The 25,085-nt window shown below is 40.3% G+C and overlaps 1 protein-coding gene across 3 annotated transcripts; it reads left to right on the top strand.

The window, feature by feature from the left end:
• Positions 1-1,634: 1,634 nt before the first annotated feature.
• Positions 1,635-24,624, top strand: abcd3a (ATP-binding cassette, sub-family D (ALD), member 3a; the record flags this gene model as incomplete). Of its 3 annotated transcripts, none has more annotated exons than XM_080417217.1 (23): positions 1,635-1,744; positions 3,555-3,591; positions 4,243-4,341; positions 10,195-10,283; positions 11,353-11,422; positions 13,653-13,750; positions 13,989-14,112; positions 14,230-14,286; positions 14,399-14,541; positions 14,646-14,715; positions 14,826-14,895; positions 18,185-18,282; positions 19,034-19,125; positions 19,764-19,855; positions 20,394-20,463; positions 20,557-20,620; positions 20,768-20,845; positions 20,968-21,033; positions 21,771-21,860; positions 21,979-22,098; positions 22,227-22,331; positions 22,666-22,722; positions 23,206-24,624. In XM_080417217.1, 23 exons carry the CDS (start codon positions 1,635-1,637, stop codon positions 23,281-23,283), a joined length of 1,977 nt encoding a protein of 658 aa, XP_080273343.1. In that variant the 3' UTR covers positions 23,284-24,624. The 3 variants fall into 3 exon arrangements, with proteins under 3 accessions (XP_080273343.1, XP_080273342.1, XP_080273344.1); XM_080417216.1 differs by lacking the exon at positions 11,353-11,422 and adding an exon at positions 12,637-12,706; XM_080417218.1 differs by lacking the exons at positions 1,635-1,744; positions 3,555-3,591; positions 4,243-4,341 and adding an exon at positions 12,637-12,706 and having other exon boundaries at positions 10,193-10,283.
• Between the last annotated feature and the right edge of the window lie 461 nt (positions 24,625-25,085).

Below are 25,085 nucleotides of genomic sequence, written 5' to 3' on the forward strand. Positions count from 1 at the left end.
CCCAAAATAATTTCGCGACCCCACCTTCAGTGTCCCCCCAACTTTGGGAACCCCTGCTCTACCCTGAGCCATCCCACCCTAGCATAATGAGCAGGGGTTAGGTGAGTGTAAGGCATAGTAGTAACCTGACCAGTTTGTTTTGAGAGGTCTGCAGTTTTGTTTTTTAATGCATTTGAGGTGCTAACGTACCACGAGGTTCATGCATATAGTCGAAATGACATTGGATGAGTGCTCCAGCTAGTGTCCTCAGTGTTCCTACTGACCACCGAGAAGATCCTGAATAGAAAACTTGTTCTTTGGTTGACTTTTCTGATTACTTTTGTTGCCATTTCTTCCACTTGAGACGTTGGCCTCTAAGATACAACCCAGGTAGGTAATTTCATCTTTCCTTGATGACATTGTCGCCCACTTTGACCATGAAGTCTTTGGCCTTGCAGAGGTTTATTCTGGACCCAAAGAGAATGGATTCAGTTTTGCCTAGGTGTAGTGATAGTTTGTTATCAGTGAGTTCAGAGAAAGGGCCTGATTTCTACACTACAGCAATGCAACCAACTGATGTATTCAAACAGCATAGAGTTTTAAAGGAGTAAAATAAAAAATCATGGAGATTCATGATTTTCGTGGAGACTCAGTAGGAGACTCTATGACCATGTCTCTTTGAGACCGGCTTTGAGAGACTCCGGAGACTCTGCCGGGTCATCATCAAATTATTGGCTTAGGAATGCGACAAAAAACCAAACCATCTCTGTGAATTCAAGCCTTCATAGTGTGTGTAGTTGATAGAAAATAAGAACTTTTTTTGGGTGAACTACACCTTTAAGTTGTGTTGCTAATGCCATCAGCGTATCCAGGCAGTACCACTTATCAACCAGTAGGTGTCCTACGGCCACCAGGGTCTGAACAATGGGAGACCATCACCTCCAACCACTGCAGATGTTAAAAGTTTCAGGAGGGATATAAAGTTATTGTATCAACAAACTCTACCATACATATTGGTTACAATAAAATAAAAAAAGATTACCGGCTTTATTCAGGCTTTAAATGAACACCCATGATTTGACAGTGTCAAGTGTCAAATCAAGGTTATTAAAATGTGCATAACTGTAGTTGGTTGTTGTTACATCCCATAGCCTGGATGGTCGCTTGGTAGCACTATTGGTTGTGATACAAGAAGAGTGGGCAGTGGGCAGTGGGCACTAAGGAAGAGTGGGCACCTCGATGTAAAATTTGCTATTTTGTCCAAAATGTTAAAGATATTAATAATAACATTATTAATGTAAAGTATACATGATGTGAACATGCACGGTACATCATTGTCAGACTTACTTTTATCCTTTGACTTCTTGTTTATGCTATAAAATGATTGAATATGCAGGTTTTGTAGCAATTTGTAGCAATTGTAGAAATATTGTTTTTCCGATTCATTTTTTAATTAAATTTTTTTTTTCATTTAAAAAATATATATATTTAAGAGGTGGTCGCTGTCGCTGTACGGTAACCATGACAACCCATCGGCCATTCAGAGCGCGCCCCTTCCTTCTGGCCTATGGGATCTTGGACATTGATCCGTCTTCCTTTTTCCTTCCTTCCCCCACAATGCACCTCGTCCCCCTGCGACCGCTGTCAGAGCAAACATGGCGGCCGTCAGCAAGTATGTGACAGCGAAGAGCTCCACCATAGCCGGCGGTGTTCTGCTCGTCCTGTACCTCCTGAAGAGACGACGACGGCAGGCCGGGGCGCGCGGGTACGTTATGAAGTACTAGTAATGAAAATGGAGTGTGTTTGTTCGCTCTGAAACGCGTAGAAGACACTTTATACCCACGGGTTGTTCTGTTGTCTGAGTGTCAAACAAGGGGAGAGCCTCTTTCTTTGGTGTTTCGACCAGGTGGGCGTGGTTTTGAGGCATAGTCTTTTGTGAGGTTCGGGTTAGGTTTATGCATATAACCACGCCCACCTGGGCGAAACACCAAAGAAATGGGACGGATGTAGAGCACAGGTGTACTACTGGAGTGTGTCGTATAATGATAACAATAGTAATATACTGATAAGCATTGGTGGAAAGTAACTAAGTACATTTACTCAAGTACTGTACTTAAGTACATTTTTGAGGTATTTGTTTTTAACTTAACTGGAGTATTTCCAATTTTCAGTACTTTTACTTCTACTCCACTACATCTCAGAGGCAAATATTGTACTTTTTACTCCACTACAATTATTTGAAGACTTCTAGTTGCTAGTTACTTGTTATTACAAAACATACATTAAACACTTCAGCTCTATACACATTTTCGGTGTGTCGTTATAATAAAAAACAATAAAGTAATTACATGTTTTACTAGTAAAAGTAAAAGTATCAATGCTGCAATGCAGAAATACTGTTACAAGTAAAAGTCCAGTATTCAGAATTTACTTAAGTAAAAGTACAAAAGTATTGGTATCAAAATGTACTTAAAGTACCGAAAGTAGAAAGTACTCATTATGCAGAATGTGCCATTTCAAGTTTTCAAAATGTATAAAAATCTTTTGAAAATAGCAGATCTACGCATTGTGAGCTTGTAGATCTGCTATTTTCAAATGGCCTAAATGTATATAGGGCAGAAGTGGTTAATGTATGTTTTGTAATAATGATAAAAATCTACTAAGTAACTCAAGTTTTCAAAGAATTGCAGTGAGCACAATATTTGCCTCTGAGATGTAGTGGGGAAAAGTAAAAGTACTGAAAATTGGAAATACTCCCGTTAAGTAAAAATACCTCAAAATTGTACTTAAGTACAGTACTTGAGTGCATGTACTTAGTTACTTCACACCACTGCTAATATAATGATAAAAGTAGGTATTATTTGTTATGAGTGAGTGGTTGGACATCCCAGCCACGTTGCTCACTAAATCGGGCCACATCGCCTCATATTTTGGACAATGGAGGTCTTTGTGACCTGCAGGCAGGCAAGGGTTAACCTCATCTGACTGGGGTCTTAGGCACGTACCGTAGTAATTACACATACTGTATGCTATTGCATACACTAGGAGTGTATTAATTTAACATATTACACATGAAATTCATTTGATTAATATATGCATTACATAGTAATTACACTGCACATGCCAATCACACACATGTAGTAGTATTTAAACATATAAGCCTATGTTAATTATATAGTTAACTTATAGTAATTAATCATGTTAGTTACACATACATAGGCTAGTAGTAATTACACATATGTTAATCACACATAATAGTAGTAAGTACACATATGTTGATTACACATAGTGTTAATTAGGCTACATAGTATTAATTTCACATGTCACAGTATATAGTACCCATACTGTAGTAGTACTCATAGTATTAATTGCAATAAAGTTTGTTGCAATAAAGGGTGATTGAACTTGTCCATCTGTGTTTATTTACACACTGACATTGGTCAAAGTGCGTTTGGTTGTTCCTTGCTTCAGACTGTTGTATTAAATGAGTGTATTCACTGTTGTGAATGGAAATATTGCCGTTGTATTGTAATGTACAATCACTGATGTTGAGAATGACCTTTTTCCCATTGCAGTAAAGCGAGGGGCTCAGAGCTAGTGCTTAACAATGACGTAAGTTTACCTTCCATTAGTTCCATATCAATCTCAACAACATTAAGAACTCCTCAGAGACTTTACAAAAACTTCGGCAATTGATTGTCAATGTCAACAGTTATTAGTTAGCCTAATAGGCTCTATGCACAGCAGCCATATTGGAAAGAAATTGGGCCTCTTCCTTACTTTCTTCACAGGTGCTACCAATGATACTAACGAAGGCTCTGTTCCATTCTGTTCAAACAGAGTCAGGGTGCTGATATTGTGCATCTTTGCTCCCTGGAAACACTCTACATCAGTAGGTCTGTAATTGAGGTTCCAGGGACCCTCATGGTTCCTTGAGGGGGTTCCAAATGGTTCCTTACGGGTGTGTGACTCTTGAGAGTGTACAAATGTGGGTACATTTGGTGCCATTCGTACACTCTCAGAGTTATGGTGGTCCTTGTCATTAAAATGTTTGAGAACCACTCTGCTGCACTAGATGGAACAGAGCCTTTGTTAGCATCATTGGTAACACCTGTGATGGTAACACCTGTGAAGGAAGTAAATAAGCGGCCCAATTCCTTTCCAACATGACTGCTGTGCATAGAGCCTATGGCAGTTTGGCTTAGTTCCAGAGATGTGTGGGTACATGTGTGTGACATTCTTTTGTTGACTCTGTTCATGCAGAAAGATGCCAAAAAGGACCGGGCAGCTGTGGACAAAGCGTTCTTCCTCCGAATCGGCCAAATCGTGCGGGTCATGGTGCCTCAATTTCTCTGCATGGAGGTGGGTCTTCTTAAAAAAAGAATCGACAGTACCATCTACATAATGCGTTTGTCATTCATTATGTACCAGTCGTTCTAATTATCATCTAGTTATCCGCTTATCGTTCCCCAGCCTTTTCTCAGAGATGAGAAAAGGCTGCCTGGTAACAACCTGATGCAGAGCGGTTCTATAGGGCGGGACTTCTGTTGTATGCACTTCCCCCGGAAGCTGTCTTTTTCTGACCAATTTCAACACGGGTTTCATGCATGTGGAATAGGCCTGTCACAATTATTACATAATCGCCTAATCAAGCTTACAACAAGTGACGTGTTGTAAGCTTGTAGATCTGCTATTTTAACTTTTTTTTAAAGTCTAAAATTAGATCAATTGTCAGTAATTTCTTTTTATATTTAAGTTATTTGTCAGCCCTGTGCAATTTTCAATATGTTCCAATGTTCATTGCCAAACACACAATTAAATCGTTAATTGCAATTATTTGTGTGACAATTAATCGTCAACTTAAAGGAGTAGTTCACCCAAAAAATGACTTATTTTCTATCAATTGCACACCCCATGAAGCCTTGAATCCATGGATTTATTTTAGTTTTTGTGGCATTCCTAAGCCAATAATTTGATTCCCGTCTCCTACCGGCTAATGTATCCGGTAGGAGACACAAAGTAGATTATTTGTGTCTCCTACCGGATACACACCCGGTCATCAAATTATTGGCTTAGGAATGCCACAAAAACAAAAATTAATCCATGAATTCAAGGCTTCATGGGGTGTGCAATTGATAGAAAATAAGTCATTTTTTGGGTGAACTTCTCCTTTAAATGTGTAATCGTGACAGCCCTAATGTAGAATGTAACCAGATCTGCACAGCATCAATGTAACTTCCTTCCCTGGGCGGTGCAGGTGCTTCCGTTACTTCTGCTTAGACACACTCACTAGCAGCTCTCGCCCAGCGTGCTATTTTCAGCCAAAGCTTTCCCCACAGAAAACTGAAAATACACTAGTATAGAGCCCTGAGGGACCCCGGTCAACCATATAGTGTTTTAAGTGGTTAAACCCCTATAGAAGTACTTTGTCGTACAAGATAGTGAAAATAGCCGAAACTAAACAAGCTTGAATCGCGATGCGTTGTAAGCTTATAGATAGCTGTTTTCAGTATTTTGGGGACAATTTGGGACACCAGGGTTAATGTGGTTAATTTAATGTATAGTGCAAGCCTCTATTAGGCTACATAATATACATTATGAACATGTGCTATGCATAAACCTAGAGCAGGGGTCATCAACATTTTTCAGCTGAAGGACCCCTTAGCTGAGAGAGAGATGAAGCAGGGACCCCCACTACATATTGGATTCATGTTAAATGTGTGTTTTCAGACATTTCACAAGTTAAACCCTCAATGCCTTGTTATCTTGGCCTTTGGCTCGGTACTTGGTCTGCTCTTTTTCCCCTCTACACCAAACCTCTCTGCCAAAAATAGCCGATCTACAAGAAGTGTTGTGAGCTTGTAGATCTGCTGTTTTCGGGCTGATGTTACCCCCTAGAATAGGGATGCGAGAGTTCAAGTGGTTACTGTAAAAAACAAATGAAGTCCCTAACACACAAAGCTTTGGCGGCCCCCCTGCAGTGTCTCTTGAAGACAACTTAGTGATCCCAGACCCCCTGTTGAAGACCCCTGACCTAGACCATAATCTGCTGTAGGATGTCATGACTCCTAGATAAAACGGTGTAACCAATGACACAGTCTATTCTGGCAAGAACCTGCGATAGTCTCTCCTTATGGAGGTTGACCTTGAAGTAATTGATCCTATTGCTGAAAATTCAGACCGGCCTTGCACAAATCTCTGGAGAGATTGCAAGAGTAGAGGAAAGGGGATGTGTGAGGATATGGGCGTGTTTTCACGTGCGCAACGTGTCAACTGTGTCATATTTTACACGCCTCAACTTATCGCTGTAATCAAACCAGAGAGAGGGTCAGTGAACACAGGCCAAAGAGCTGGTTCATTCAGTGATGTGTTCTGTAATCAGCTGATTGGCTCATCCTGACAAGTCCTGAAGAAAGCATACACGGTGTCAAACACATTGAATATCGTTGCTGTTGGGCGGAAACCGCTTGTCTGCCTATATTCACACTTATTGTGTTTTTTCACTCAGACCTGAATTTAAGCCATTAAGACCAGGAAAGCATTTGTGTAATTTTAGATTAAATTTGATTATTAAACATTTTGAAAATGTGTGCAAATCTTTGAATATATATATATTTTTAAAGCGAACATTCTTAACTCAAATCCTTGCTTCTGGGGGGTCCCTGGAACAACATATTTTGAGATGGGGGTCCGCGGCCAAATACATATAATTTTGGGGGTCCTTGACATGAAAGAAGTCTGAGAACCACTGATATTATAGCAACGTTAGGATTTAGAAGACATTTGTAGAATCCTCAGAAGCAAAGATTTGAGTTAAAATGTTCGCCTTAAAAAATATATATATTCAAAGATTTGCACACATTTTCACGATTTTATAAAAATAGCAGATCTACAAGCTCATAGCGCAGCACTCGGTGCTGCGCTATGAGCTTGTATATCTGCTATTTTTTTGAATAGCAAGAAATCTAAAATGACACAGATGCTTTCCCGGTCAATCACAAAGTCAGCCTACTATCACCTCAAAAATATAGCATGGGTTAAAGGATTCTCAGCAAGGATCTAGAAAAACTTGTCCATGCGTTCATCTTCAGTAGACTTGACCACTGTAACGATGTCTTTACAGGTCTCCCTAAAAAAAATCAATCGGACAACTGCAGTTGATTCAGAACGCTGCTGCTTGAGTCCTTACTATTACCAAGAAAGTGGAGCATATCACTCCAGTTCTTACATCCTTACACTGGCTCCATGTGTGTCAAAGAATTGATTTAAAAAATACTACTGTTGGTCTACAAAGCTTTGAGTGGTTTATGTTTAAAAATACATTTCTGATCTTGTGCGATATCATGAACCATCCGGATCTCTCGGGTCATCTGGGAAAGGGTCAGCTTTCTGTCCCTAAAACCACAAATAAACGTGGGGGAAGCAGCATTTAGTTTTTATGCACCACACATCTGGAACACCAACTCCCAGAAAACTGCATGTCTGCTGCCACTCTTATATCCTTTAACACATTCAATCCGGGAAAGCATCTCTGTCATTTTAGATGTCTTGTTATTACAGCCTTATTCAAAAATGTATTGAGTTAATTTTTTTGCTCAGAATTCTACACACTATGTCGAATAATGACAAAATGAAAATTTTTTTTTAGAAATGTTTGCAAATGTGTTTAAAAATACAAAATTACATGCATAAGTATTCACACCCTTTACATAATACTTTTGTTGAAGCACCTCTGGCAGAAATTAGAGCCTCAATTCTTCTTGAGTATGATGCTACAACTTGGCACACCTATTTTGGGGCAGTTTCTTTCTCCCATTCTTGTTTTCAGATCTTCTCAAGCTGTACCGGGTTGCTTCGGTGCACAGTCAGCCATTATCAGATTTCTCCAGAGATCTTGAATGGGGTTCAAGTCAGGGCTCCGGGTGGGCCACTCAAGGACAATCACAGACTTGTCCTGAAGCCACTCCTTTGTTGTGTTGTGTTGTCTGTATGCTTAGACTCCATTTCCTGTTGGAAGGTGAACCTCTGCCTCAGTCTGAGTGTTCTGTCCAGTTAGGGTGCCTGATACCACAAACTTGACAGTAGCCAAACTCCCTTTTTCACAAGGGTCAGGATTAGCCTCTTGCTCCTTTATTTTATATCTGAAAGTGGAGTGAAAACTGGAATGATACAAACATACATACAATCAGTGATGTGCTCATAAAATTGTACATTGCCTATTAAACATACATTTCCAGACATAACATACAACATAATCTTACTTACAGCATTGCATCGAAGGGACTCAAAAATGAAGAAAGTAAAATCACATCAGGTGACAAAAAAACATGTCTGCACTCTACAAGCAAACTGTAGCTTCTGCTCAGACTCTGCTAATTAACAAAGTAACAACACCTGCTTTGATTAGTGTGTTAGCTGCACCTGCTTTAGGTTAAGTAAGGAGTGCTACAATAAACCTGCCAATACGGGCGCTGTTTTACTTGTTTAAAAGAATAAATCTGCCCTGAGGGCAGAACACTGAGATCCAGAGCGCTCTGGAGCAGGTTTTCATCATGGATCTCTCTGTACTTTGCTGCATAAATGTTTCCCTTGATCCTGACTTGTGTCTCAGTTGCTGCTGCTGAAAAATATTCCCACAGCATGATGCTGCGACCGCCGGGGTGCTCCTTCCATTCCGACATCTCACTACGCCGACTAGTGGCTTCCGCGTGCGGTTAGGGTTAGGTATAGGGTTAGTAACCGTCGGAAAGGCGACATGTCGGAAAGCCGACATGTAACCGCGACCGCCATGCTTCCCTGTAGGGATGGTGTTGGCCAGGTGATGAGCGGTTCCTGGTTTTACACTTGGCTTTCAGGCCAAAGAGTTCAATCTTTGTTTCAACAGACCAGAGCATTTTTAGGTACCTTCTAGCAAACTCCAAATGGGCTGTCATGTGCCTTTTTACTGAGGATTGGCTTCCATCTGGCCACTCTAGCATGAAGGCCTGATAGGTGGAGTGCTGCATAGATGGTTGTCCTTCTGGAAGGTTCTCCCATCTCCACAGAGGAACACTGGAGCTCTGTCAGAGTGACCATTGGGTTCTTGGTCACCTCCCTGACCAAGACCCATCTCTCCCAATTGCTCAGTTTGGCCCGGGGACCAGCTTTAGGAAGAGTCCTGGTGGTTCCAAACGTCTTGCATTTAAGAATGATGGAGGCCACTGTGTTTGTTGGGACCTTCAATGCTGCATTTTTTTTTTTTAACCCTCCACAGATCTGTGCCTCGATACGATCCTGTCTCAGAGGACAACAGACACTTCCTTTTGACTTCATGGCTTGGTTTGTTCCTCGACATGCACAGTTAACTGTGGGACCTGATAGAGACACGTGTGTGTGCCTTTCTAAATGATGGGAAATCAATTTAATTTACACAGACTCCAATCAAGTTATAGAAACATCTCAATGATGATCAGTGTTAACAGAATGCACCTCGGCTCAATTATTTGTGTCATAGCAAAGGGTGTGAGTTTGTGTTTTTAATTGTTTTAATACATTTGCAAAAAAATCTTTTATTTTGTCATTATGGGGTTTAGTGTGGAGAATCTTAAGTTAAAACATTTATTGAATCCATTCTTGAATAAGGCTGTAACATAACAGAATGTGGAAAAAGTGAACGGGGTGAATACTTTTGCAAGGCACTGTTATCTGCTATTTTTGAATAGCCAAAGAAATCTAAAATGACAGATGCGTTCCTGGATTGAAACACAACTAAAGACCTTTCTGTTTGCCTCTACCTTTGATTGAGTTGATTGAGTTACTTTTCCTTTCTCTTCTGCACTGTAACTGTATCTGTTATTTTTTACTTCTTTTGTTTTATGCATCCTAATGTCATTGTATAATTGTGTTTCCTTTGCTTGATGTTGTGCGTAAAGCACTTTGAATTAGGATAATTCCTACAGGTCCGTTCATGACTCACAGGCAAATGGTCTTGTTTCCAATTGCCTGTGAGCAATTAGGGGTTAAGAGTTGGGGACAAATTTCATTTCATCGACACATTTGCTGGCCTGGCCTGGAATCGTACCTGGGGCAATCAGGGCCTCTGGCTCCCTAGGCGGGCTCACTAACCACTCAGCTATGGCCGCCCCTAAATGATTGCCTTGTTGTTGAAATGTGCTATACAAATAAAATTGCCTTGCCTTGCCTAACCAGTATCTTATTTTGCTGTTCTTACCACAGACGGGATACCTTCTCCTCATTGCTGCCATGCTTGTGACCAGGACCTACTGCGACGTATGGATGATCCAGAACGGTACAATGATTGAAAGGTCAGGAGTACAGTCTCTTTGTGGGGGACACTTTGTAGTGTTGTTAATCCATTAAGACTGGGATCTGTGTCATTTTATTGATTTCTTTGGCTATAAAATCTATATCTATTGCAGATATACAAGCTCATACTATTTTTTGTGGGGGAAAATCGTGAAAATGTGTGCAAATCTTTGAATATATATAGAGATTTTAACTCAAATCTTTGCTTCTGGGGGTCCTTGGTCCAAAATATTTTGAGATATATATATATATATATATATATATATATATATATATATATATATATATATATATATATATATTTAAAAAATATATACAGAATAGAGCACTACAGGAACAATATCTTTTCATATAGGTCAACCCTGAAGTTGCCTCCACCTTGGTTTTCCCGCTACAGGTTTCCTGTAGAATGTAATTTTTTTTGGATACATTAAGAAAATAAGCAATGTAGCAAACAAAGGCTTGTGACAGTATTCACACAATTGGTTCAACAACATAAGCTCCACAATTTTGCGACTTTTGAAGCGACTTGTCATTTTAGATTTCTTCGGCTATTAAAAAATATTAGATATACAAGCTCATTGCACGGCACCAAGTGCCGCGCTATCAGCTTGTATATCTGCAAAAAAAAAAATGTTATCGTGAAAAATGTGTGCAAATCCTTGAATATACATATTTTTTAACTGAACATTTTTAACTCAAATCTTTGCTTCTGGGGGTCCCTGGAACAAAATATTTGACAAATGGTCGCTTTAAAAAAATATATATTCAAAGATTTGCACACATTTTCAAGATTTTTCAAAAATAGCAGATCTACAAGCTTGTATCTCTGCTATTTTTGAATAGCCAAATAAATCAAAAAATGACAGATGTGTTCCCGAATTGAATGGGTTAAGAATTGGGAATCTGGCTAAGGGAACCCATTGCAGACTCACTTTTAGTAGGGGTTTAGTAGGATTACAAACTGTAGCACTCTTATTGTGCTTGATTTCAAAGGGGTAGGTTGGGTTGCAAATCCTGTTATATTGTCTTTGCAGGCACTGATGCCTTTGTCTTAATTCCCCACAGTGGGATCATAAGCAGAGATATCTCTCTGTTCAAGACACACTTTTATGCCTACATTGCTGCCATACCCGGGGTAATTTGACCGTCATGTGATTTATTCTCATAGAAATGCATTCCCCAATCCTTTTAACCAGTAACGTTGTGGTGGTTAACATCTTCCTTTTTAATGGTATATTGTTTGGTGTGTCGCTGAACATTCTTTAACATAGATAGTGCTGGTTCTGCGCTGCTATCCAGGCCAGCGGGGCCTTAACTTTGGCCTACAGTATGGCTTCCATGCAATGAATCTATGGGTCTCTTAAGGTAGACGAGTAGATGTCTCAAAGGGGAATTTCATCAAATGTATGTGTTTTCAAAAGTACATGTTATTCTTATGGCCATTAAAATGCCTGTCTGAATTTGTGAAAGGATTAGTACTATGTCTTCTTTGGTAATTAATGATATCAAATTAGTAACCAATGGATCGTGCCATACGAATAACATCCTTAAACTGAGCGGTATTCCCCTTTTACGTCCCTGTCAGGACTCCTCTGTTACCCTTAAGTCAACACACTAATTGGGTTGTTTTGTCAATGCTTTATATTGAAGTCCTTGTTCTAAGCATGAATTAATATGTCCCTTATAAGTCCTTTATAAGATGCGTATTAAGTTTATATTAACATTATGTGTTGATAAGACTAGTAGGTGATTTGAATTGAATTTCTTTCTTTATTTTGGCGTGCTATCTTCAATAGTTGCTAATTGATTATGCAAAATATTCTCCCCCAGTCCTCATTGACTTGCATCGTGCGGTGAAACTCAAGTCTCAAATTCACACTTTTAGCACACAAACGATGTGAATTTAGCAGAATCTGCCAATGCGGAAAATGACAAAGCTTGATTCAGCGTTTTTTATTCATTGCACAAGCCAGAAGATCCAGTAGTTACGCTGCTGAGATGAAATTGAAAAACTCATAGGGGCGTTTTAATAAAGTACTTAAGCAGTTAATAACACATTTAAGTTCTTATACATTTCTTGTAATCAAACAATAAACGTGTTTATGCTTATAGCGCTTACTGTATTATTATTAACACATAATAATGTAAAAAAAAAACATCTGACAAGGACTTCTAAGAGCCTCCTTAGTTAATGACGCTTATTATAAGGACATTCATATAAAAGCATTACTGTTGGAATGTTTTCCTCCTCCTGAGCTGTACAACCTAGATAAACGTTGCATCAGTTATCTGTTCCACTAGCCATGCTGGGAAATGTTGGCTCATTCTTGTGCATGTTGTGGTTTGCAGTGCAATTATCGGTCGATCATCTAAAGATTTCAAGAAGTTCTTGTTCAGCTTTATGAAATTCATGCCATTTGTAAGTTCATTTTTTTTGTTCCCCCTTCTCTTGTTTTTGTCGCACTCTTTAGTCAAGTGTGTCGACTGTGATGTATTCATGTTTCTGTGAGAGTTGCATTGCAAATTGTCAGTGAACAATTCAGAGGAGGCCTGATATTATTAAAAAACCCTAATATGATTACTAACACTAACCTTTCTCTCTAATATGACCTTCATTTAGGGCTGCACAATTAATCGAAAGTAATCGGAATGTCCAGATTTTATGTTTCCCAATTATGTGATTGGGAAACTTAGAAAATTCATTTACACATCTCATTTTGGTCAGCTTGCCCTCATCCTCCTCATCATTACATGTAGTTAGTTAGTTGTAACCAGAACATTGTACAGCCCATCTCCCCATCCATCAGGCACACACACACACACACACACACACACACACACACACACACACACACACACACACACACACACACACACACCAATTACAGAGGCCATTACATACCATGTGGCCTTAAACAAAATGAGTCACAAAGGCATTAAGAAAGTTATCTAATAATTGTGATTATTATTTTAGCGATTATTGTGCAGCCCTACCTCCAGTACATAATTTCCTACTGATCTTAATGGTCTCATACATTCATTGGAAAACCTGCTTGTTGCATGATTAACATATTACCGTAATATTCCTCGTGTTAATGAGCTATAATCAAATCACAATCAACCAAATCAATGTCAAGTCAATAAAATCTGTGTACTTTCTTGCTTTGCAATCTGCTGTTTTTACAATCTTGGTTATTATTTATCTTGGCATTGCAATTACAATTCATCCTAAGTATCTTCAAATGCATGAGTAAAAAAAAAAGAAGAAAATATACTGCAAAGCATTAGCATAGCCTAAGTGCTATGCCGAAGGACAGAGCACATGGTGAGAGGTGTGTGTGTGTGTGTGTGTGTGTGTATTGCAGATTGCCTTGGTGAACAACTTCCTCAAGTTGGGCCTGAATGAGCTGAAGCTGAGGTGCCGTGAAAGGCTCACGAAGCACCTGTATGACCAGTACCTCAAGTAAGCCTTCTCACATCACACTGACTTTGCACTGAGTTGACACTGCACTGCACCAACTATAGGCTTGGAGAAGAGTTTGTTTCTGGGCCGCAGATGCGATGGGGGAAAATGGCATATCGTTGCTGTCGGGCAGAAACCTCTTATCTCCGTATTCTAACTTTTTGGTAAATTAACGCCCCAAGTATGAAGTATGAAAAGTAGCAGATTGAGTACTGAATTGTGTGCTGTGCTTCTGCAGTGGTTACACATATTACAAGATGGGTAACTTGGACAACCGGATAGCCAACCCTGACCAGCTGCTCACGCAGGATGTGGAGAAGTTCTGCAACAGCGTGGTGGACCTCTACTCCAACCTCAGCAAGGTAATTGAGCTGATAACTTTCAATAGATTCAGACAATTAGAACTTTTGCTTTTCGTTGTACGACAACACACTTAGTGGTCAAGGATCCTTTTTAATCATGTCTTTTCTGTCCCCCAGCCTCTGTTGGACATCGGACTGTATATCTATAAGCTGACAAGTGCCATAGGTGCCCAGGTACTGTTAACTTGATTGCAGCTTTTACAGCTTTACAAACCCACATGCATTCTAGGCCTTCTCCACTAAAACAGGAAGTCTGGTGTGTGTCACTGTCTCCCCCTCCACCTAGGGCCCAACCAGTATGATGGCCTATCTGCTGCTCTCAGGCCTGATCCTGACCCGAGTCAGGAGACCCATAGGGAAGATGACAGTCATAGAGCAACGCTACGAGGGCGAGTACCGCTTTGTCAACTCCCGCCTCATCACCAACAGGTAACCCACCCGTGCTACCTTTTTAGAGCTAATTCTAGGTCCCCCACTCCTATGCCCTCCTTGGCAATATCTGATGTATGGATGTCCTGTGTTCATTGTCGCAGTGAGGAGATCGCCTTCTACAATGGGAACGAAAGAGAAAAACAAACCATTTATGGCACATTCAAGAAACTGGTTGGTAATGTTTTTTTTGTTTGTTTGTCTTAGTTTTTTTTCATGGGGTGTATCTTGAGCAATCGCTCATATTTGATTTCAGTAAGTGAATGTTGTTCTTTTGTCCCCAGGTCGACCACTTGCATAATTTCATCTTCTTCCGCTTCACCATGGGCTTCGTGGACAGCATCATTGCCAAGTGTAAGTGGCTGCATCCAGTCTCCACAACTGCCAGTAACTTCTGTCACATAGTTGCTAACGTGTCGTGAGTCAGTCAGTACAATTTTTTGCTTGGACCTGCCAAGCCAAAGTGTGTAAATGTTTTAGGTTAATGTTGAATGTACAGCTGGCTTGTGTGATATCATTTCCAAGCGAATGCATTGTTGCACAGTGTATTATGCTCCCACTTGGGTCCCGTCATTCAGCAATACATTTCATATAAGTCCTATGATGACGACACACCGTTCTACATATCTGTTTCGTCCAACTACTATCCATTATATTGTTGATATCAAGGATTGGATGATTCGGTCCCAAGGCTTTCAGTTAGTAGGTTTGATTGGTTGAGTGAATACTTAATTAACAGTTTGCAAAAAGTGCAGAGGTACAGTTACAATAATGCTAAAAGGATAACACAAAAAGCCCTGAGGGCTTGCTTCCATTGTGGTCCTGTGTATTCAATTCACCAAGACATATAAAGACATACAATACTATACAAGAGATCATCAATACTAGGAGCAGTAAAAGTATATTTACAGAAAAACAGTGGGGAGTTATTTATTTTGTCAAGCTAGAAGACTTGTCTAGGTCCAGTTGCAAATTGCAGATAGGAGCTCTTATATGGTGGTTTTGAAGGAGAGTAGGGATGAATTTGAATTCATCCCCATGTTTGTGCCGAATCTGGGGGGAATGAGATCAGGTCAGAGTGTCTTTTTTTTCGGTACTGTGAGCTGGCGGGTAGGTGTGGTGCCCCACATCTCCCAGGGGTCTAGCACATTGTAAAAGGGATAGACACCCTCATTGCTTTGCTTTGAGGCAACAGATTCACTCTTTGCTATGTCCTAAACCTCATGCCAAAACTTGGGTGTGATTCTTAAACCTTGTGAGCATGCCAAAACTTGGGTGTGATTCTTAAACCTTGTAAGCATGCCAAAACTTGGGTGTGATTCTTAAACCTTATGAGCATGCCAAAACCTGGGTGTGATTCTTAAACCTGGTGAGCATGCCAAAACTTGGGTGTGATTTTGGATGCTGAGCTTGACTCCCAGAAGTACATTATCTACTATTTCCAAGAATTCCGGTTGTCATCTTAGCAATATATCTAAAGTTAGATTCTTCCTGTCACAGTCAGATTCTGATTAACTGGTTCATGCTTTTATTTCCTGTAGAACTGCATACTATGATACTATGACTATCAAAGCAGGTGTTAAATAAACTCCAGCTTATTCAGAATGCTGCAGCCAGAGTATTAAAGGAGGATTGATTTTGTGTTTTAGGTTCAGGTGTGCCAATGTGTAAGCATTGCACATTGCTAAATCTAATACACCTATTATTCATTTATTAGCTGCAGCTGCGTTGCTGACGAGACAGTATTGTTTTACTCGCCACATGCAGTTTTTAAAAACAAACTACAACATGGGCCTAGGATTTCATGCCCCTGTAGCTAAAACCAAACATTTAACCACATCCCTCCTATTTTAACTTCTCATCACTGGCTCCCATTAAAACAAAAACAACATTTGAAAAGTACAGTACTGGTAAAGTACCGTTTTAAAAAAATACGAATGGTTTAGCACCTTCCTAGTTCCTGCATTGTTGACACGCTCACTAAATACAAACCGAACAGATCCCTTCTTAGATCAGGGATGCCACCTGTTCAGGCACATGATCACTTGGCTGTTTTCAAGGCTGGCGTGTTCACCCAGTGTTAAAGGAGAATTTTGGACTAAAGTTTTCTTACCTTTTCTATGACGTTATGATATCTTAGGATGAATGGTACAGTAGAAAATTTTCATAACTCCACCCCTGAGCCGCCACAGCTTAAAAGGTGCGCGGATAGGCCTTAGGTTAGATCACATATTTTAATAGCTTTTTTTCCCTTTTTTTTTGGTGAGATCTGACGTTCATAGTGACAGAACACTATGCAAAAAAAAAAAAAAAACAGAAGTCTCGCTAGACGAGATTGAAATCTCGAGATTTCAATCTCGTCTAGCGAGACTTCTGTTTTTTTTTTTTTTTTTTTTTTTTTGGGACAGTGTTCTGTCAATATGAACGTCAGATCTCACCAAAAAAAAAGGAAAAAAAAGCTATTAACCGTTCACCTGTTATGAAATACCCAGAATTGGGACACTGATGGTTCACGTGGTTAATAATAATAATAATACCTGAGATTTATATAGCGCTTTTCTGAATACTCAAAGACGCTTTACATGTCGAACTAAGTAGAGCAAAATAAAAACAAAACAAAACAAAACAACTTTAATAAGAGAATCTAGAGAATAAAAAGTTAAAAGGCTGCAGAGGGCCAGGGAATAAAACAAAAGTTGAATGGCAGTTGAAAAGGTGGTAGGAGATCAGGCTAGGTGGGAAAAGCAGTTCTGAAGAGGTGGGTTTTGAGGGAGGTTTTGAACATGGCAAGGGTGGGGGCGGTTTTGATGTGAGGTGGGAGTGGGTTCCAGAGGGTGGGTGCTGCAACGGAAAATGCCCTATCACCCCAGGTGTGCTTGGTTTTTTTTGGTGGGGAATTTGAGGAGGTTGGCATCGCTGGATCTGAGGGAACGGGTGGGGACGTGGTTGTGAAGGAGGTCGGAGATGTATTGGGGTGCCTGGTGGTTGAGGGCTTTGTAGGTGATGATGAGGATTTTGAAGTTTATCCTGTGTTTGACCGGGAGCCAGTGGAGGTCACGGAGGACTGGTGTGATGTGGTCTCTGGAGCGGGTGTGAGTGAGCAGGCGGGCGGCTGAGTTCTGTACATATTGAAGTTTATTGAGGGGTTAAGAGCTGCTACAACAGTGTCTTCTTTTAAAAGCAGACTAAAAACTCTCTTTTCACAAACTTTTAGTTTGGCTGAAAGTGTGTGTGGTAATATGGGAAAACCTTTTATTTTAGAATCAGTATTATAACTATTGATTCCTTTTACTAATAATAATACATTACATATTCATTATATTGTGTGGTTTTATTCTAATGCCTTATACAGTACTGTATATGTTTTTATCTTATTGAATGCTATATGTAATATATCTTGTATAGTCTGTCGGGTGGAAACCTCATATGTCCAAAACTGTTACTTTTCAGGATTCTAATAAGACATTTGAGAAAGTAGCAGATCTGCAAGCTCTGCTACTTTTGATGCTTTTGTGTGACGCTGTAGTATGATCAAGTAGGGCATTCATCCATATATTTTGTTTTTATTTTGATTGAATCTACGCCTGTCACATGAAATGTGTTAAACTGGACTTGACTTGACTGTTCTCCACCCCCTCCACAGACCTGGCCACTGTAGTGGGCTACCTGGTGGTCAGTCGACCCTTCCTGAACCTGTCCGACCCCAGACACCTTCACAGCAAACACTCTGAGCTGCTGGAGGTCAGAATGGACACACACACACACACACACACACACACACACACACACACACACACACACACACACACACACACACACACACACACACACACACACACACACACACACACACACACACACACACACACACACACACACACACGCGCGCACACGCGAACATGACTAAGGGCTGTTGTCTGGCACACTCAGCCAATAGCATTGTTTTCTCCTCTATAACTAAATATCCTGTTGGCTCTGACAAGTATTGTGATACTGCAACACATTACGATGACGCAAGAGTGAGTAGGGGTGTGCCCAGCGATTAAGTTCGATGATGCTTAACCGAAAAAAAATTAAACTTTAATTTGAATAGTCGAAAATGTATTAATTAAATGTATTCCTCCTGCTTTCCCATCAAAACCAAAGTACTCACAAACTTTGCTCCTTTTTTTCAAACCGACAGTGTAGGCTAGATTCACTCACTGCTGCACTGGGATGTGAATGATGCCATCTGCAGTTTACCAGCACTGCACAAATCGGTGTGACTTGTAGGACTACTACCAGATTGATTATACTGTATTGATATTTTGCTTGTAGGTCTACTACCAGAGTTATAATGTACGTATTGATGTTGTAGGACTACTACCAGATTGATCATACTGTATTGATGTTGTACTTGTAGGACTACTACCAGATTAATTATACTGTATTGATATTGTACTTGTAGGACTACTACCAGATAGATCACACTGTATTGATACTGTGCTTGTAGGACTACTACCAGAGTGGCAGGATGCTGCTACGGATGTCCCAGGCCCTGGGGAGGATCGTCTTGGCTGGCAGGGAAATGGCCCGCCTCTCAGGGTGAGTCACTTCTATCAAATCAAATGACTCGGCACTGTCTTTATACTGCGGTATTAATGACAATTATTGTGGTTTCTAGACTATATAGGGTTCTCAAACGGTGGGTCCCCCAAAAGTTTTTTTTGCTTAACATGCAACATTGTTTTCTCACTCAACAGTAAACAAACCAACATACAGTATAAGTGTATACAGGGTATCTGCACACTTCTACGGAGACAATTTAACAAATTAAGGACTTAAAAGACTATTACTGTGTCAAGAGTATTCAACAAACTATACAATAAAAATGGTCAAACATTGAGTCAAACTAAATGAAATGCCTCTACTGTTACAATTCCAAGTAGCAGTCCCCAGGTTAAATATGATTATTTGGGTGACTGGGTCCCGGCCTGAAAAGTTTGAGAACCAGACTATAGCACTGAAAACTGGATGCCCTCATGTCGATGAAGGCATCCAGGTCCTAGAGCCTTCATCGACATGAGGGCGTTCAGTTTTTGCAGTGCGTTTTCCAATTTCTTAAAAGAAATGTTTACCCAAATCAGATGTTTTTATGTAGTATGATCAAGTAGGGCGTTAATTTACGAAAAAACACAAAAAGTTAAAATATGGCAATAAGAGATGTCTCTCCATCCCACCAGATTTACTCTTCGCATCACTGAACTGATGAAGGTGCTGAAGGAGCTCAATGCTGGCAAATATGAACGTACCATGGTCACCCACCAAGAGAGAGGTAACTAAATCTAGAATAGGAGAAAGTTGGTGAGAGTAGGTACTGTAGGTATCTACGTGTCAAAATTGCTTTATGAATTTAGTAGAAAAAGTCCTTTTGCCCACCTACTGAAATGGACAGGTGAGTAGGAGTTGAGAAGAACAAATGAGGGGAGTTCTGTATAGGGCTGTCACGATTACTAATTTAAGTTGACGATTAATTGTCTCACAAATAATTGTGATTAACGATTTAATTGTGTTTTTTCGTATTGAACATTGGAACATAATACAAAAATAATGTTTGCCTTTTTTAGGCTTCGTAATAACAACTTGCACGGAGTAGATATGACAAATTACATAAATATACAAAGACATTACTGACATATTTGATAATTAATACTTTTTTTTATAGCGGAAATATTTCTGCTATTTTTGGAAAATTTATGAACATTTTTCAACATGGAAACGATTATGATGATTATGCAAAAATAATCGCGACTATCTCAAATAATTGTGACAGGCTTACGATCGAATCCTCTGCAATTTTTTTCCCACCATAGATTCGGACTCTGAGAAAATGACGATGGTACCAGGAAGTGGCCGGGTCATCAACATGGACAACGTCATCAAGTACGTGTGATGCATGCGACCCTCTCAAATATCATACTTAACGCTCTTTTCACCAGTTCTGTGTTTAAAGTGGCAGTGTGTTCCTTTTGTCAGGTTTGAGCACACCCCACTAGCTACACCCAACGGAGACATCCTGATCAGAGACCTGTCGTTTGAGGTAAGGCCCTCTCTCTGTCTGTCTTGTTCTCTGATCATAGAAAGACTTTTTTGTTTTGTTATAGAGGGCAATTATAATGTAATAAGGCTTATTAGCCAGGGTTCCTTTTTAGATTTCCTGTAGATGTAACTGTCTGTGTATGTGCAGGTGACATCAGGCACCAACGTCTTGGTGTGCGGGCCCAACGGCTGCGGAAAAAGCTCGCTCTTCAGAGTCCTCGGAGAGGTTTGGACATTTTCAGCTATTGATGAACGTTTTCCTCCATTCCCTAATCCATATTCATAAACTGACACGCATCATCTGAACTGCATCTTTCTAATGTACAGTATATTTGGTGTGCTTTTCAGCTTTGGCCATTGTTTGGAGGGCAGCTTACTAAACCTGAAAGAGGAAAGCTCTTCTATGTTCCCCAGGTAAAACCCTTTGTGGTCTTGTTGCGAGAGCCCTAAACATGACGATGAAAATGTTTAACGTGTCCTTTTATATTTAGCCATTTTTGTAGAATGACTGTCTGTTTCAGATCCAAATATGACATACTTTTCAATAGCGTCGAACCAACCTGTCACGGCTACAAAAAAAGAAAAGGGGAAACTGTTGATGATCAGAGATGCATATTTGCATACAGTAATGCACTTATTTGTTAGTCAATGACATGAGGTTTATTACCATGGCAAACAAACAACTGTGTGTCATTGTTAATTTGAATAAAATTCCATTTAGTTTTAGCCATATTTTAGTCATCTGAAATGTTATACTTTTAGTTTAGTTGTAGTTGTAGTATCATAATATGTTGTTTGACTAAATACAGTTGATTTAGTCCACACATTTTTATTTTGGCAGGCCTTGATGGTGTTGTAATGCTTGATTTATATTTAGCTGTGTGCTGAAAATAGCTGGAGTGTGACACCCATGCACAACCAAGCATAAAATTACTTGTCTTAGTTCTACGGGATCTCTTCTCCGTTAGTCCCTCCCTAACACTTTGGTCTGGGCTAGGGTTTGGTCTAGGCGAAATATTCAATATATTTAGGCATAATTTTATCATGGCCTAGTTTCTCTTTAGTTTTCATCTGTGAAAAAAGGTAGGCGACGAACATTTTTCATCATATTTTAGTCGGTGAAATAAACGTGTGTGTGTGTGTGTTTCCAGAGGCCCTACATGACCATAGGCTCACTGAGGGACCAGGTCATCTACCCAGACACATACGAAGAACAGAAGAGGAAGGGCATCTCTGATCAGGTGCGAATCGCGACACACTCCGAAGGAAAAAAAAGCCCTCGCGAAAAAGCTGCCACATCCTTTTAGTATTCCTTGTTAAGTGGTTTTATTTCTCTGTATGTGTGTGTGTGTGTTGTAGGTGTTGAAGGAGTATCTGGATAACGTCCAGCTGGGTCACATCCTGGAGAGAGAGGGCAACTGGGACATAGTCCAGGACTGGATGGACGTGCTCAGTGGAGGAGAGAAGCAGAGGATGGCTGTAAGACTTCATTCTGTCCAACATTATATAATTTTTTTTCATTTAAAAATTCAACTGTTCCTCTTCCCATATTATATATGGCTCTTGTTTTTTGTTGTAAAAAACCCTGTTTGTGTGCATGTGTGCAGATGGCCAGGCTGTTCTACCACAAGCCCCAGTTTGCCATCCTGGACGAGTGCACCAGCGCAGTGAGTGTCGACGTGGAGGACTTCATCTACAGCCACTGCAAAACCGTAGGTTCCACACACATGCCTTGGAAACCCGTGTTTTACTGAACCACTTAAACCCTATACGGTTGACCGGAGTCCCTCAGGGCTCTATACTAGTGTATGTTTTGTTATTGTGGGGAAAGCTTTCGCTGAAAATAGCCAATCGACAAGCTCACAACGCGTCGCTTGTCGATATGCTATTTCCTGGGAAAGCTTTCCCCACAATACCGATGCTAGGGTTTAAGTGGTTTACCACTTTTTGTTAAAACAACTTAACCACTTATGGTAACCACTTCATTAGTTAGCAGTTTGAATGGATCGGAGAAGCTAATGTCTTTCATTTTCCTTTGGTCCACAGGTTGGCATCACCTTGTTCACCGTGTCCCACAGAAAGTCACTGTGGAAACACCACAAGGTAAGAGCAGACATAAGCATGTATGCCCAATATTCTATATCAGTGATTCGCAGACTGTGGGAACTTTTTCACAACTCCTGTAAAAAAAAAATTGTCACGAGTGTCTGCCCCCGACACTCGTGCCAAAATGACGCAGACACAGGAAATGTATTCATTCACAATTCACCGTTTCTGACAAGATTATTGCTTTCCAAAATATCCTCCATGCTAGGACCCTGCAGCATGGGGTACTTTTGGGGTGTTTTTTTGTTTTGTTTTTTAACTGAGAATCATAGTTTCTGGAGCTGCCAGAGGTGTCACCAAAAAGATCCTAACCCTTAAAAGTTCCATTAAATGTGTGAAATTCCTAGTCCTCACATTAATCATTTTGTGGTTGACAAGTGAAACTTCCCTGTTGTCTCATAATCACTGAGAATGCCTCAGGCCGATGTGGTTTTTCCCCTCAGTCTTGATACTGACAACATTTTGTTCTTCGTCTCCCAGTACTACCTGCACATGGACGGCAGAGGGAACTACGACTTCAAACCCATCACGGAGGAGACGGTGGAGTTTGGCTCCTAGTGGATTTTCAGCGGTGCCCGACTGCCCCGCCGCGCTCACCCCAGTTCTCACAGCCAGAGTCCACTAATTCCCTGCACTCAAAAATGTTGGAAACTAAAAATCATAGACAGTGCCGTTTTTAATCAACTGTAACTCTGTTTTACGAGATGTTATTTAAAAAAAAGTCTTTAGTCGTGATTAATAGATTATTGATAATCTATGTAAGTTGATTGTACAGTATGTAACTTTGAAATGTATGGCCAGTCTGTAGTGGTCAGTCTGGACCAGACTTGTCGAGATTGTAGACACAAGGGGCTGAATCTAGAATAATTGTTTTGCATCACACACCTGAGAACTGAAATCATGTCTCAATTGATGTAACTAGTCTAAGCGAGCTAGCCGCCCCATCGTTCTGCAAAGCAACAGGTCACCCCAGAATCGCGTGTTGTTGTCGGTTCGGATGACAGTACAGAGGTATATGCAAGAGGCGCAACGTGATGAAATGTTTTTGTTTTGTTTTTGCTGCTCCAGTTGCACAAGTTTATTCTGCCGGGTACTACCCCCTAGGGGAATGAAATAGTTTAATCTGTAAACCCGTTTTAAAGTGCCGTCTCGTAGCCAGCGTTCCCTGTGTGACTGACTGCTGCCTATAGAGCAGAAAGTCTGTGCCACTGAGGCGGTACACACTGCAGTTACTAAATGGCCTTGTCCAGGAGCCAACTCTTTGTCTGAGCGGTCTTCTGATCTGTATGAAGGATTTGATCGGTGTGTAACACGATTTTTGTCTAATGAGGTTAGAATCCCACACACACTCTCTCACACACGTGTGTGTGCGTGCACACACACACACACACACACACACACACACACACACACACAAGCTTATAGATCTGCTAATTAGTAGCAGTATTAACAAGAGCTTGTAACTAAATAATAACTACATTGTATGGACAGAACACAGTTTGGGACATACATGGTGTGTGTCCGACAGCGACGATATAAAATATTTACATTTAACGTGTGTGTGTGTGTGTGTGTGTGTGTGTGTACTCCTTGGTTAATGGAATCGGGTTCTAGGATTTTGGGAAAAAATAAGAATGCAAAGTTGTCACTGGATGTAATGTGATTGGGGTTTAGTGGGATCGTTTAGTACTTGCTCAGAGACAGAAAGCCTTTCCTTAACCCCATCCTCTGTTTGTCACGTTTGTCACTCTTTGTCACTGTAAAATAACACTATTCTTTTATTGAAATGTAAAGCAACCTCTGTAGAGAACTCCTGGTTTTGTATTGATAATGATTTATTAATGATGTGATTCTGCACTTGCGCATGGACCTGCAAATAAACTCAACAGTGCATTTTCATTGAGAGTTAAAAAATGGGTTTTGTTCTTTCTCCAAGCCAGTGTGTTGGACCAGGAACACTCCTGGTGAGACTTGTGTCATTCATTGTGAGGAGAGGTGAGTCAATTGTTCAACTTGACTTTGGGACATCAGTCGGGTCCAGAATGTGACCCAAGTGACAACAAGACACTTGGGAATGTGTGTAAAGGGTCAACACTCATGCAACGCAACATCTCGTCGCTGTCTAGCAGAAACCCCTTATCTCCATAGTCTAACTTTTTGCTGAAAATTACTGACCGACGAAGCTCCCAACATGTCAGGCTTAAGATTAAAGATGAGTGACTTAGTGGTTACCTTTGCCCCATTTCCAACCCTGGTTCGGTTCAGCACACCACACCCCAGGCTATCGTATAACTGCATTTTAAGATACAATTATATTTATGTATGAGGTTTGTGCTCACAAAATTCCACTCTTAACCCAA

Source organism: Gymnoscopelus braueri, assembly GCF_963280865.1.
Source record: "Gymnoscopelus braueri genome assembly, chromosome: 21".
NCBI lineage: Eukaryota > Metazoa > Chordata > Actinopteri > Myctophiformes > Myctophidae > Gymnoscopelus > Gymnoscopelus braueri.